Source organism: Hermetia illucens, chromosome 5, assembly GCF_905115235.1.
Source record: "Hermetia illucens chromosome 5, iHerIll2.2.curated.20191125, whole genome shotgun sequence".
Lineage (NCBI taxonomy): Eukaryota > Metazoa > Arthropoda > Insecta > Diptera > Stratiomyidae > Hermetia > Hermetia illucens.
In genome coordinates this window covers 55482787-55498746 of record NC_051853.1, presented here as the reverse complement: position 1 = coordinate 55498746, position 15960 = coordinate 55482787, and the positions used below count along the sequence as shown (strand labels likewise).

General features: G+C 42.4%; 2 protein-coding genes across 2 annotated transcripts; one reads left to right on the top strand and one right to left on the bottom strand.

Moving 5' to 3' along the window:
* Positions 1-229: 229 nt before the first annotated feature.
* Positions 230-8883, bottom strand: LOC119657619 (platelet-activating factor acetylhydrolase IB subunit beta homolog). The gene is made up of 3 exons (XM_038064622.1): positions 8420-8883; positions 8239-8361; positions 230-622 (listed from the first exon to the last, which is right to left on the bottom strand). Exons 1-3 carry the CDS (start codon positions 8690-8692, stop codon positions 341-343), a joined length of 678 nt encoding a protein of 225 aa, XP_037920550.1. The 5' UTR covers positions 8693-8883; the 3' UTR covers positions 230-340.
* A 4507-nt stretch (positions 8884-13390) lies between these two features.
* Positions 13391-14295, top strand: LOC119657070. Its single transcript, XM_038063826.1, has one exon. The coding sequence runs from the start codon at positions 13392-13394 to the stop codon at positions 14064-14066; it is 675 nt and encodes a 224-aa protein (XP_037919754.1). The 5' UTR covers position 13391; the 3' UTR covers positions 14067-14295.
* The last annotated feature ends 1665 nt before the right edge of the window (positions 14296-15960 follow it).

The window sequence follows — 15960 nt, the reverse complement described above, 5'->3', positions numbered from 1 at the left end:
ATTTCATAATTTCCAAGATTTTACTTTCAAACGAATTAAAGTATCGATCGCCTAAAAATATCAATTCCAAATCACATTATATTCCTATTACTGTCTAAATAACTTAGTGGAATGGAGAACATAAATATAAATATAAAAAATTGCAATAATTTCCTTTGAACGATGGAATGATGCCGAACGTTTACTGTTTTGTCCTTTTTGAGTGTTTATCAAAAGCAATTTTCCACTACATTCATATTACTCGTAATAAGGCGCACAATTTTGTTTTCATTTTTATTTCCTTTCGCTGTGGTACCTCTTTCTGGTGTTTCACGTATTTTCTTGTAATTCATTCAGCAGCCTATTCAGATGGTGTCAGATCCTTCTCCGGTTCATTTTCGTTTAGGATTTGCGATAAGAGATCGTGCACCGGTTCGAAAATTTTTTTCGCCCCGCTGTTTGTGAGATTCAGATAGTCAAACATATCATGGTGACTGATCGTGCCGTCCGACTGAATGAGACCTTTATCGATTGTGACAATTTGCACATGATTCAAACCTATACACTTGTCTCTTATCAAATTATTTACTTCGACATTTTTGTCCCGTAAGCTATTTGTTTGTTGTCCTCGCGGAAGCAGTGTCTGAAAGGGAAGTGTTGCAAATTTATTCATTACGAACTATCGATATAATTGGCATAGCGAGATATTATTTTGCTGTTTCACGATAAATTGTGAAACGACTTCCTAATTTCGAAGCGAAACTAGAGGGAGTGACTTTTATTTCGATTATTTCATCATTTTATATAATTAAATCGTTACTTGAAATTGTCTACAAAGCAATTTTACATACCATGCCTACTCAGTACATTTGCCTTTTATCTTATTAATTGATTCAATTGAAATTGAAAACTCCGCCATGCTATTAACTTAGTATGCTGGTCCCAAGCCCAGGTAAAGGAGGAGGGTTTGAGGCAACGTACTCTGTACTATCCTCAGCAAAAATAAAATGCTGAGATCAGGGAAAGAGATAAAAAGAGTATAGTTGGAGTCAATCCTAGCTGATCTCTCTTGGTGACAAGTCCCGCGACAGGCCGACCAAGAAAATTCATACAATGCAGTTGATGATGATCGGATTGAGTCACAAGCCTCGGAGAAATGTTAGAGCGTCCACATCAGTTGGCGCGACAGGACGGGCCCCCGTCCTGTCGAGAAATGGGCAAGGGCAAAGGCAGTAAAACGCAAATCGGCTATATTCTCATAAGACGCCGACATTTTACCACTGTCACTGATTGCAAAGCCGTTCCCTATGAGAACATCGCACCTCAGCATCGGCCGTTGATTGATGTCCTGCAAATTAAGCCACCGATAAAACATAATAAATTAACATTAAATAAATAATAAATTAATAATAAACAACTCCGCCGAAGCCCGGTTGTGAAAGGAGGAGGATTGGATAGCTTCAGTCTAAATGGCTGTACGCCACCGCAGCGTCTCAGAGGGTAGGTGAGGAAAGTGCAGGAACTTTGCAGTCCTGCAGATTACTCACTGAGAAAGCTGTCCCAACACCTGGCAGTTAGGTATAAAATGCAAATCCATCCAATGAGAAGAAGAAGAAATTTGAGGTCCGGTACGGATAACCGGCGGGAGTCGTCTGACTTGGTGACTGAGTCGGGCTCCCGTAATGGACAGCACGGCGTCGAAACCGCTAGTCGTGGGGCGGTTCGACGTCTAGGCGCCACAACGACCAGGAGCACAGCTCCGCCTGCTGCAGCTGTTTCGCCACAATATGTGGTGACCACTTCAGCAGGTTTGCCTAGGCAGCGGATGAAATGGACTGAAGAAATGAACCTCTTCATCATCCGCTCCTACTACGAAATAACGGCGGGGGCGGGTACAACATCTTACCGCACCTTGTTGCACCAGAGATTCGTCGAGCGTTTCCCGCAATTCGCGCACGTGACTGTGCAGCGAGTCGCAGACCAGTACCGCTTTATTACTCGCAGCGACACAACCCGGCCACCATCAGGGAGCGTGTTCGATTTGAGGTCATCGGGGAAACTCGTGACCAAGAATCGATGGGGGCAGAGGCGGCAGCATCAACAACACCACGTCGCAATGCAACAATTTCAGTATTCACCGAATCACTCTTCTCCACCGTCCAGCTGAGGTTTCCGCTGAAGTTCGGGACGAATTCCAAAGAGCGTGTATAGAATTCTCGGATATGGATCCTTTGCATAGACCAGGTATTCCCAGGCTCTATGCATCTCCAGCAACTCCGGGAATTCTATCTTAAATCAATGATGAGATTGCATCTCGGTTGAGTGCTGATATGTCGCTGCTGCAACTACAATCACTTGTGTATTGTGGTGCAGTTGCGGCTATCAGATAGCACGGTCAGAAGATTCGCTTTCGTGTTATTGGTTTAAGTGACCAAAGAGATCCACCATGGAAAATTCGTCTGGAACATCGGCGGGACTCACTAAGGCAGGACATTGTTAGATTTAGATCAGCACTAGCAATGCCAGCAGACGGGTGAGAAATAAAGTGCAGAGGGTTTACCGAAAATATGCCATCCTCATTGAGACACCCGTAGTTGAAATTCTGGACACACCTAAACAGAAACATTCTATAATATGCAGTCGATTACGACGGTATGGCGAAAGTTATTCCAGACGTGTCCAGAATGCAACATACGCGAGGAACCAGCGGAGCTTTTTCAGATCTCTCAACGAATCCCAACAGAGCGTACAGACAATACAGTTCTCGGTGACGGAAGCGAAAGAGTATTGGGGTGGACTTTGGGGGTTACCCGCCCAGCATGCTGAGTTGATCACCGCCGAAGGCACCCGCCATGCCAATACGCCTGGCATGAATTTTGCGGATGTTACCGAAGAGGAAGTTCGACGAGCCATAAACAGCTCGACGAACTGGAGGGGCCCAGGTCTAAATCGGGTGCAAAATTTCTGGTATAAGAAATTTACCAGCGTACAGAGTCTGTTGGCACGCAGTATAAATGAGGTCATGAGTCGGCCGGAGGAGTTTCCATCCTTCCTCACTGCGGGGATTACCTACCTTATCCCTAAGAAAGACACGGTGCAGGACCCCGCGGACACAAGACCGATTACTTGCTTACCAACCCTCTACAAATTCATCACGTCCATTATTAGTGGAAGGATCAATACGCACCTCGAGACCAATAACATTCTATCCGAGGAGCAGAAGGGCTGCCGAGTTGGATCAAGGGGTTGCAAAGAGCAACTCATTATTGACTCGGTAGTTGTAGGACAAGCAACTAGAGGCCAAAGAAACCTCTTCAGTTGCTTTATCGATTATGCCAAGGCTTTTGATAGCGTTCCGCATACCTGGCTAATCGACATCCTACATCTGTATCGAAGTGATTCGAAACTAATAAAGTTTTTGGCGACAGTCATGGAAAGGTGGCATACCACCTTATCGGTGCGTACATCTGAGGGTGCTAATACCTCAGAGCCCATCCCTATACGGAGGGGCATCTTCCAGGGGGATTCGCTGAGTCCCCTTTGGTTTTGTATGGCACTAAACCCCCTTTCATGGCTACTGAATGATGCTAGAGGGCATGGTTTTGCAATAAAGTATGGCCTACGTGCTAAGTGCAAACTGACACACTTGATGTACTTAGATGACATCAAGCTGTATGCCTGGTACTGACAACCATCTTAGAAGTGTGTTGCGAATAATAGACATGTTCAGCCTTGAATCGTTTCTAAACCCATACTTGAGCTACCGCATTCCTCACCATTCAACAACTCACCTTACCTGCCAAGGAGAGAAAACAGAATGTAGAATCCCGACCATCACAATAATTACTGGAGGAACCTCTCATCATGATATCCTACATAAGTTTGCGGAAATGGCTCCTCCGGAAGAAACTGGGAAAATGGCGTGCCACCGAACTAAGCATCATATAGTCACAACGCTACGCACCGTCAGTTGCTTTAAAATCCATACAATTAGCCCTTGACAAGGTGGACATCGCGAAAAAGGAATTCAATATCATGATCGTGCTAGGATTGGCGCATCCATCAAGTAGTCCGCGGACTGCGCCCTTGCATATAGCGCCTAAAAAGAATAACGAGTGGAGACCGTGCGGAGATTATAGCGCACTTCTGCCGATAAAATTTTACCCAAACGCTCTATGGGAAAACTGTCTTTTCAACAGTCGACCTAGTAAGAGCATTTAACCAGATCGCGGTAGCTGAAGAAGATATACCAAAGACTGCCATCACAACACCGTTCAACCTTTAGGAGTTTCCGTTTATGACATTTGACCTGCGGAATGCGGCGCAAACGTACTAATGATTCATCGATGAGGTTTGTAGAGATTTGGACTTCTGCTATACCCACATCGATGACATATTATTTGCTTCATCTTCACGTGAAGAGCACGCCAGTCACTTAAGAATTCTGATCCAAAGGTTGAAATAATGTGGAGTAGTCATTAATGCAAACAAATGCGTTTTTGGTCAACACGAAGTCAGTTTCTTAGGATACCTCGACTCAAAGAAGGGGACATGTCCCTTGTCAATCAAAGTGATCCAATCATAATACCCGCAACAAACCAATGTGGAGCAGCTTAGAGCATTCTTGGATATGTTAAATTTTTACAGAAGGTTCATGCCCAGAACAACAGCACTACAGGCATCACTCAACGAGATTCTTCAAAGGAAATTCACCAATCAACTGTATCAGCGTATCTACCGCAGCTTTTGTAGTTTTCAGAACTGCACGGGAACAGGCGATGCTGCTTGCACATCCAAAATCTGACACACTTTTAGCCATTTTTTACGATGCATTTGACTTCGCGATTGTGAGTAGTCCTCCAACTGTGGATTAGTTGTTGCTGATAACCATTGGCTTTCTTTTCAAGGTGTGCTCAACACGTCGATTTCGCCATCTAGATTATATTGACCCATTATCGCGCATTGAGGAGTTGCAATCAATTATCAATTACCCAAAGCTTACAGCGCCTCAGTCCGCGGACGAGGAGCTCAAAATGCTATAAAAAGGAACCACAGAGCTTCGACTAAAGCAATTCCAGATTCCGGGGGTCCGCTGCAAATTATGGTGTGATGTATCCACTGGTACCATCCGACTTCACATCACTCAAATTTTTTTTCAACAGCTTACACTACTTTTCCCACTCAGGGACAAACGCCACCGTTAAGCTGGTAACACAGGAGTGTGTTTGGCAATCTATCAAAGCCGATTACAGGAATTGGACGCGTGATTACAATAATTACCAGCGATCAAAAGTGACTCGTCATGGGACTGCACCAGTCGGAACCTTTGCGCCACCATCATCTAGATTCGAGCACGTTCATTTGGATCTAATCGTTATTGCGAGGGGCAACACTACCGCCTGACCATGGTAGACCGTTTGTCACGGTTACTCATAAAGAAACACCACGAGAAGCATTGCCCCCTTTACATTGCATTTCTGGATGTCGAGAAGGCCTTTGACCGTGTGCAACACAAACTCATCTGTTATGCTCTATAACAACACCAAGTGCCAGCAGAACCCGTGCGCTGGATTCAATTACTCTACCACGATCCGAAAAGTAAAGTTCGAAGTGTGGCGAGTTTATCAAAACCGCTTCGTGTCTCTGGCGGTATTCATCAAGGAAGCGTCCACTCAGCACTCCTCCTGTGGCAGAAAAAAATTGCGCAACCAATCACGACGAAACGATACCGTTGTGAACGGGACAAAACCTAAAGACAAAGAAGAGGAAGTTTCTTGCCAATATAGTCAATGTGTGTTCACGGTGTTTCTAGCGAAGAAGTAAAAAAATTAAAACACAATACCGTCTCCACCGCTAGTATTAGTTTTTAGTTTATTCCCTTCTTCAGCGCCGGGTGTCTAACCCAATAATTCGTGTAAGTTGCGCAAAATTTATCTTCTGCCGTCGCAATTCCGAAATTATAACCATTTCTGAAGAATTCAACATTTTACCTCGTTCCATTTTTCTCAATGACAAAACCTTTTGTTTCCAAAGCATTTCCATACTCTGTTGTTCACCCTTTGAAAATCGAAATCAAAATGACCAGACTTCAACACTATCGAATTCCGCTTTAAAGTCGGCACATACAAAACGCGGTCTGGCGTTTACAATTCTACATTCAGAGTTCTTTGGGATCTATCAGCACACACAGGCGGTAGTCAAAAAGCTCCAGACGGAATCTTCTGACGAGATCCTGGGAGTCTAGACGCACTTGTGGCGCAGCGGGGTTAACAATATTCGAAATTTATTTCGAATGTTGTTAATGCGAGCGGATAGATGACGCCGCCGGCGCTCTCCATGGCTTATTCGAACTCGCCACGAGAAGGGAAAGCCAAAGGTGAAAAGTTCCGTTGGTTGGAAGCAAAGGGACCCGTGGAAAACCAACCGGTCTCTTCTGCCCCAACCGTCTGAGAAAACACACGTAGTGAGTAAAAATAAAGAAAGTTTTTGATCTTCTCACTCGCAATTAGTAGATTTTTTCGTACTTGCCTAGCAGTGCAGTTTGTTCGTAGATAGTATCGATATGTATAAATCATTCTGATCAAGCATTTACACCTATATGCAAGTGCGATAGTGTCGTCCCAGTAAGATCTACAAATCGTTCAATGCAAGGCCTCATTGATTTTGACAATTTGTACTTCCGCGTTACGCATCGTTGGACCCTTCAAACTCTTAGAATGAAGACGACCAAATTGTTATTTACGATTGCGAAAAAGGGACTCAGTCGTGAACAGTGAATTCGAAGAAATACGGGGTTGACTTGATACATTTCACGCACGGCAACAACACATCAATTCATAGTTTGACAAAAGTGAAACAGGAGTGAGAGGCTTGCATCGAAATCACAGCCGCGGGTGTGTCAGTGGCCGTGCAACGTTGTAACAAGCAATTCCTGGTCTAAATGCGGCAATTATAATTCAACAACTAGAGAAATCACACTTCTCCGCTAATGAGAGGACTGTGAGTCAGAACCGCGCTTGGGAATAACGGAGCCCCGGTAGTTTGAGAATATTGAATCCGCAAACCCCAGGATAAAAACAGATGGGATATACACAAATTCTTCGCATAAAAATCTTTGAGCCCGGACGGCATTGTGCCTGACGTGCTTGAGAAACAGCAAGAAAGGATTGTTCAGTGGCTTGTAAAGAATTATCGAAGCTGTATTTCGTTCAGGCATGTACTGCAATGCTGGGGACGGCCATGAGCTTGCGAAAGACGTTCGGCCAATCAGCCTCACCTCTTCCGTGTTGAAAACCCTAGAGCACGACCTAGGCATCCACTTAGGGACGATCATGGAAAGGTCGCCCTTCTCCAAAACTCAGTACATCGTCGAGTTTCACCTCCTATGTATAGTCTTTTTGCATAAAACCTAAGGTAATGAATGCCTTGAAATGAAAGTTACAATTGCGTGTAAGGATTCCGGCTGCAGAAGTTGCGGAGTTCTGCTTAAAAAGAGCTTTGAAAATATCAGGTTTTTACATAAGAAGCCCGAGTAGGAAAGTCTCAGCATCAACATAACAGTATTAATTATTAATTTTTATTTCACTGGTCAAGGTTTTACCTTGCCCGGTTTTTAATGAAATTCCTTTTGTTGTTGGAAAATAACTGTTGAGAGTAATTTAGTGGCGCACTTCAAAAATCATCTTAAATTCCATTTTTTCCCAAAAAGTACAACACGAAAAACGTCTATTAGTAAAGTGTATGGAGTGTATGAGTAAGCGTACAGGGCGATGACCTTGACAACACATGTGAAAATCATTAAAATGGAGAGGGTGGGGGAAGGTAATTTTTTCTGAATTATTACCCATTGTTTTCCAGAAACACAAAAGCTACACCCATTCCTTTATTTTCCTTAGCTGCATCAATAGCTCTTGAGCTGTTCGAAGATTCTCTCTCGGTTGTTAATCGATTTAAATTTCTCCCTAAAATGGGTTGCTCGGTACGGGCCGTTATCTTCTTGAGGCCTGAGAAGTTTAGTCGTTGCAGGTTGGGGGCCATTAGTTCATTATTTTACGATTAGAGAAATAGCTCGTGTAAAGTAGCTTCATAAAGACTGAAATGAATCTAAATTGGTCTCTTCCGATAAAATTTCGAATAGTTTTCTGACTATTTGCATCGATTTTTGGTTTACTTAGAACTTAGCCGTAATATATTTGGAAACTTGTTAAAGAATTCAATCTGCATAGAAATTTCCTTCCAAACCTAGGAATCAATACTCACCGGAAGCACAATGTAGGCCTCTGGGAGTTTCTCCTGTATCCTCTGCACAATCACGTAAATTCCCTCGGCTATTTCCTCAGCAGTGTTCTCAATGTTGTTCGTGCCAACATGCAGTACTACTATCTAAACGGAAACATTTACTGCAAATTCATCGCCGACTACATAATACAAAGGAACCAACCTTCGGTCGAACATTATCCAATTCCCCATTCTCCACACGCCACAGCACGTTCTGCGTCCGATCATTTCTTATGCTAAAATTAAGGCAATGCATTGGTGCAAAGTATAGATTCCACGTTTCTGTGTGTTGCAGCGACTCCAGCACGCAGTCACCCAGGAATATTACGTCCGGATCCTTCTCCCGGCACTCGGACAGGAACCGTCTATGAATGCTTAGCCATCGGTCGTCACCGTCCAAATCCTCGACGGGCGAAGCAATTGTGCAAGGATTCATAGCGGCAAGCTTAGCGCAAACAAAGCCGGCGTTCAATAGCACCCTGCGCGTGAAACCGAGCGAAATTTAAATATGCCAAACTACAGCAGGACTACGGAAAATGAACGAGAAAACTCCTACAGACAAGGGTCAATTCGGCTGGCAGACATGAAAACCTCAACGTTGCCGTCCACGATTGAGTTGTCAGCGAATGGTCGAAATGAATCAGGTGAAATGTCAGATTTTGGGCGCGGTTTAGAGATGAGATGAAATAGTCGAAAACACTTTCTTAAAGTGCGATTGAGCCTTAACTAGAATTAAAGGGGGCTAGTCGTTTGTGGAATTCGTGTACTATCAACCTGTAAATTTGAAAACCGCCTTCAGACACCAAAACGCTTTTCCAAATAACAACAAATGTTGTTCAACAACCAGGGGTTCCTGAATACGAACTGAAATGTGTGTATATATAATGCTCGTCTACTCTAAATTGGGTGAAAAGCACAGATTTTGGACATATACATCTTAGCGGAGTAAAATAATAGGACTCTGGAGAGAACTCTTTCCCCTACTGCGGCAATGTGCGGGAGGGTGGTATCTGTGTATTTTATTCTGTTGCGAAGATATATATTAAGTAAAATAATTATGAAACGCATGAAGGAACACCACCCAAGCCTGATCGACAAAGAACAGCCTGATTTTCGCACTGAGTCTCCCTGCACTGACCATATTATCCCCTTTCGAATCATTGTGGAGCAATGCGCAGAGATACAATCCTGCTTGCTTATGTAGCAATGCACACTACCGACGACGGTCAGTGATAACTCTTGCCATCTGGCGTTCTATCAATACAGTCAGAAAGCCGGCTTTATGCATTTCCTATGTATAAAATACATGAACGGGATTTTGTACGTTAGTAGCAGCACCCGAGGTACGAAAAGAACCACCATTTATTTAAGCTAATTTTGCCCGCATGATATATAGATAGGAAAAAAAGCCCACGAACCCTGTTCTCGCCCAACCGGACCAAGGGGCGACCAACCTAAGGATGGGCTGAAGGCAACATCCAAAGGCCCGCATCACATGATAATGCGTTTCAACACACCATGCGAGAATGTATTGCTACTACCCAATTGTCGCAAACACTTCAAACAGTGACGCGGTGGTTCTAGACTACAGAGACATATTTATGTTGGATGGACAGGATCCTTCAGACTATAGTACACGTTGCAGGAATAACCGCTTTTTGCATCTCCATGCATAGTCCAGCCCAAAAATCGAGCGTTTTCAGTGCTTTAAGTAAATTTTGCGGAACTAATCCCGTCGCTGAAGTTATCATTAAGACTACTTCGATCTTTTGTAGTTTTCAAATCCGCTTCACATCGTCCGCCAAAGGGCCGTAATTCCGGATATTTTCTTGCTGTTTATCAACAGTATTCCGATCCAACGGTACGGCTACATCGATTATGTAGCACGCTCATTCTTCCTTGAGAAGTGAACTAGATCGGATCTGTTGTGATTAACACTCTGGTCGGTGGCAATAGTGTGATCCCACAGTAGATTTGCCCAATCATTTTCCAAGATTCTCTGCGGAATATACTTATAATATGGATGGTAAGTTGCCATTAAGTTATACATCAACGCTAGGTTTTGATGGAAAATCTTGCAGACGCAGTTATGACGATTGGTATACTCGGCATTGCTTAACATCTTACACCCAAATGTTATGTGCTGGGTGGTTTCCTCTCTACAGTTGCAAAACCTACAACTAGATTTGTGAAGAATTTACCATTTATAATTTTTTACAGGGAATAAAGCATCCTGAATTGAGGTCAGAAATGCTTCGGTCTTATAGAATAGTACACCGTTAGCCAACCATTTGCTGAGGGCTTCGATGTCAATGCCTGGCAACAACTAGTAGAGAGGGAGCGAACGATTCTCCTGGACACTCATAGGACGCTAGTTGGCAAACCGCCCTTTCTCCGAAAAAGGAAAAATACAAGAAAATAACCAAAATTGTGGAAACAGCGCCATCGGTTTCAATGAACTCAAGGGAGGTAAAGCCCCGAAAAGAAACCGAGGAAGCATGGACCAAGGTTGGCGGGAAGAAAAACGCGATAGGCCAAAAAAGACTAGACAAGTCGGGAAACCGGAAGCTGGACGCTTCAAGTATGAAAGGTTTTGTGTATTTCTTATATAAAGACATTGAGGTATGCATTTGCCCGTTAGTACATAGCATTTAATATTATACCTTTGTTAGTAACAGTGCGATTTCCAACAAAACTTGGTAGAACTATGCTATAGCCTACTCTATTGCAAAATTTCGTGTTACTAGGATGAACTTAAGGGGGGTGGTGCAGCTGATAACTAAAAATTATAATAATATACTATTATTAACTTTGTTTGAAAGGATATTGGTATGGAATGTATTTCGGAGCCTAGGTACCATACAGTAGCAGCCTCTTGATTTTTTTCAAATTTTTCTGTTGGATAGTTTCTGCGAATGGGCCCCGTTAAAGAAATGATTACTTTCGAACCCCCGCACTCCCCACCTTCCAAACAAATGTCAAAACTAAGCCCAGCACCCAAAAGGATGTAACTTACTGTATGTGTGAGCGTTCACAATTCCCGCCTTTCGACCAAGTCGACAGAATCTGTAACCGTCTCCAAGGAAAATGCATGCGACGGACAGACAGACAGTAAACCGATTTTAATAAGATTGTTTTACACACCCTCTGGGTTTATAAGGCCCCAGTCCCTACTAAAGACAATAGACAAGATAGTGATTAAAAGAAAATATTTGAAAAATCCCTATTATAGAGTTGACAATCTTGATACCAATTAAACCGGCGATTCCGCCATTTCGTTCGATGAGCGCATAAAGCCTAGTAGTTTTTTGTTTACCTTGCAAACTGTTTTTTTAAAACCTCTTCTCCGGATTTTCTTATTGAAAGCAAATAGAAATTTGTTTAGAAAATCACGAAGATCAAAAAAAAAATCACGGTTATCGAAAATGCGTTCAAAAATCTTCATCATATGGGAAAGTAAACGGATCAAACGATGATTTGAACATTATGCTGGACTATCTTCCTTCTATATTGGAATTGTGGTACTTTCCAGTACTTTGTCAGTCAGATGGTATTCTACTTTCCTGAATAACCCAATTAAAGAATTCACTGAGCTACAGTGTTGGGTCCCAACTCTTCGCTTTCCAGAACTCAGATGCGATGTTGTCAGGTCCTGTTCCTTCATTCGTTTTATTACTTCCTCGACTTCACTCACGCTGATTGGTGGAACTGCTTCAAATGTCGGCAATGATTTTGGAAGTGGAGGATGAACAAGTTCTTCAGTCGAAGTCTGCTCGAAATATTCTCGCCTTGCAAATGCAAATTTTCATTGGACTTTCAAAACAAAAATGTGGAAAACATAGATCTAGAAAGTGTACATAATATTATGGATTATTATTCAGATGACATAGACTAACATTTAGTCATTGGGTGCATTCAGTAAAAACCTCAGTGAAATTTTTATGCTTATTTATGGAAAGAAAGTTTCTACACTATCTTTAATTTTTGAGACGTTGGCAGTCACTAGCTATGAAGCTGCTCTTACTCCAAGATGTCGTATTTAGAAAACAAATATAGGACAACAATGTCAAACTATCGTCTCGGACAGTTTGGCTGCTTCCGATGTCGGTATTTTACACTTCGTCTATGGTATAATGGATGCCAAACAATACATTCAAATTTTACAAGCTAATTTGCATGAGAGTGCCCGAAATTGAACATCCACAGCAGGTGCATTTTTCAGCAGGATAATAATTCAAAACATCTTCGCTTAATACGCGCCTTTGGTTGCTTTATAATTGTGGAAAACAGTTGAATACGCCTCCACAACACGCCTCCCAACATTAATCCCATAGAAAATTTATGGTCTATTTTAAAACAAAAAATTAAAATATAACATAAGGAACACAAAAGACCTTAAAATCGCTTTGCGTACAGAATGGAGAAAACTTTCACCAAATTTAATGAAAAAATTAGTTGAATCTATGCCAAATAGACTTAAGGCAATAAAAAAACAGAAAGGGCACCCAATAAATTACTAAAAATAAAATTATGTTACGTTTTTTTAATCCAATTGAGTGTACGAATACGGATTTTGTTTGGATCAGAATATGAAATGTTTTTTTTTATGATTGCATATTACTGTTTTCAATAAACAATGTTATTCCTTGTAATAACTGCTCACTTTCATTTTATTTCGTCTAGTATTTCACAGGCGTTTTCCGAATTATTACTTAAAATGATGGTGCACGAATACGGATTTTGCACAGTGTATGTACCTACATCTTTATTGAAAATAGTCTTTTGACTGACTGATTAATTGGTCAGGCTCCCAAAGTAGCATTAGCCCAGGACCTTGAAACTCACGGTCCGACTTTGATCATTCTGCTCACATTCCTAGCTATGAATTTCTTCCATGAGGCAGAAACGGTTTTCATAGGAAGATTAAGCTGAAAATAATCCGAACCTGCCTTGCTACTTTACCTTTTTTTCAACTGCTCCAAAAATGTCATGAAATTCAATATTCTTTCGCCAGCTCCAAAAATGGAATCCTAAGTTTCCAATTGCATAACTTTTGCCCCCAATTTATGCAAAGAGAAATTTCAAGATTTTCGCGCGCACTACATACCTTCTCTTATGACTTCGCTAATGTTGTTATGAGAATGGCGGGAAAGTTCATAAACAGACTCAAGACCGAAGTGCTCCTTTCAGCCGGGCGCCGTGCGTGGTTGTTTTCGACATTTGACATTGCATTTCTTCGAAACTGTGCGAAGTTTGAAATCCCGGCAAAGACCATGAGTGATCCCGAATCAAGTCGTAACGTAGAAATCAAAGCGCGTTTAGGTTCAGACGAAAACTATAAAGCAGCCGTTGAAATTGCCCGGAACCTAACCTCGACCGATGGTGAAGTAATAAAGCAACGAGATGTTTTCTTCAATTCCCGTGAGGGAAGGTTGAAGCTACGTTACATGTCCGATTGCAATATGTTGATTTACTATGCACGGGACGACGAAGCAGGTCCGAAGCTATCAAATTACTACACTGTGAAGGTGGAAGATGCTAGTACACTGGAGCACGTACTAACAACCAGCAATGGCACGCGAGGAATAGTCCAAAAGGAGCGGCTCCTGTTTATTCACGAGAATACTAGGATTCATCTAGATAAAGTGGAGAATCTTGGTAACTTTCTAGAGTTCGAGGTGGTGCTTAAGCCAGGCGAAAAGGTGGAACAGGGACAAGAGTTTGCAGAAAAAATGATGAAAATCTTCAAGATTCGGGAAGAGGACTTGTTAACCGGTGCCTATTTGGATTTACTAGTAGGAAAGCAGTGAGGGACCGGAAGAATAAGAATTGAGTGTCATGTATGTACGGGTTGTTCGCCCTCATTATATCCAAGTAGAAAATTAAGTTTAGTTCTAGTCTCTTATTATATAATTTCTTAATGATAATCTCTTGGAAAAGTTTCTACTTAATGTCGAATAATTTGGAATATTTCCTTCTCACTTCTTACAAATGATACAAATTATTGTTGATGTACAAATAAAACTATAATTAAATCGATTTTTCGTATAATTAACACGTCAAGGGCTGAAGGAGTAAAACTGGGTGTTCTAAACTTACTCGTAAATCGGTCGTTTTGTCTCTAGATTTTGGCATTGGAGCCAACCTTCTCAGAATCGTCTCACCGGTGCTGCTATCAACTCTACAGTTCCTTTTTAGTAGTTTTTCAGAGCTCCACAGTCACCTACAACGGATTCACCCTCTTTTCCTAGTAAATGTGGCAACTTAGCAGCGATCATCATCTACAGGTATATAACACATAATTGATTTTGATACGGCCTCGCGATCGCCATTCGGGATGTTGTGGGGTATTCTTTTCCCTGCGACTGGCAATTTGTACTGCCTCCGTCATTTCGGAAGCCAAGTGGCTTCAAGACTATTTGATAGCGTCAACAATTTCACTTCTAAATATTTCTGCCTCCTCGGGGTGTTTCGCAACTACAACCAATCAACGTTGACTCCTCTGGCAAAGCAAAGCCAAGCACTCCATCGTTCAAGATGTTCCATAGCAAGGGCTCCAATTTGGAATCATGAATAATACCCACTGTCTCTATGGATTTTTCCGCCCCGCCAACCATCTTGTACCAAAGCAGTCTCTTAATTAACCGATCCAAGTAACTAGGTGCAACTTGTTTAGCAAAAGTGCCTTTAATATAGTCGCAGATGGCCGAATTAAAGAAATTGATGGCATCGAGGGTCACCATTGCATAGCAACTATGAGCTTTCATCGCCTCTCGACCCACGCGCATCGCGTGCGCATTGCTATCACGTCGATCATAGAGCGGACTCGACAAAATCGATGAACAAGAACCCCCTATTATCTGATATATAGACCTCTTCATCATCTTTCCCATAGTGTCTCAAAAACAAATCATCATCAACGGCGGTATCCAGTCTAGGCCTGCCTTAATAAGGAACTCCAGACACCCCGGTTTTGCGCCGAGGTCCACCAATTCGATATCCCTAAAAGCTGTCGGGCGCCCTGACCTACGCCATCGCTCCATCTCAGGCAGGTTCTGCCTCGTTTTCTTCTTCTACCATAGATATTGCCCTTATAGAATTTCTGGGTTGGATCATCCTCATCCATACGGATTAAGTGACCCGCCCACCGTAACCTATTGAGCCCGATTTTATCAACAACCTGACGGTCATGGTATCGCTCATAGATTTCGTCGTTATGTAGGCTACGGAATCATCCATCCTCATGTAGGGGGCCAAAAATTCTTCTCTCAAACGCGGCTAAAAGTTCACAGTTTTTTTTTTTGCTAAGAACTCAAGTCTCCGAAGAATACATGAGGACTGGCAAGATCATTGTCTTGTACAGTAAGAGCTTTGACCCTATGGTGAGACGTTTCGAGCGGAACAGTTTTTTTAAGCTGAAATAGGCTCTGTTGGGTACCAACAACCGTGCGTGAATTTCATCGTTATAGTTGTTATCGGTTGTGATTTTCGACCCTTGATAGGAGAAATTTTTAACGGTCTCAAAGTTGTAGTCTCTTATCTTCATTGTTTTCGTTTCACCAATGCGATTCGATGTTGTTCGTTCTTTTGGTTTTGGCGCTGACGTTGTCACCATGTATTTCGTCTTGCAGCTCAAGATCTCGCGCCGCCTGCTCGATCTGGATGAAGGTAGACTGTACATCTCGAGTTGTTCTTCCCATGATG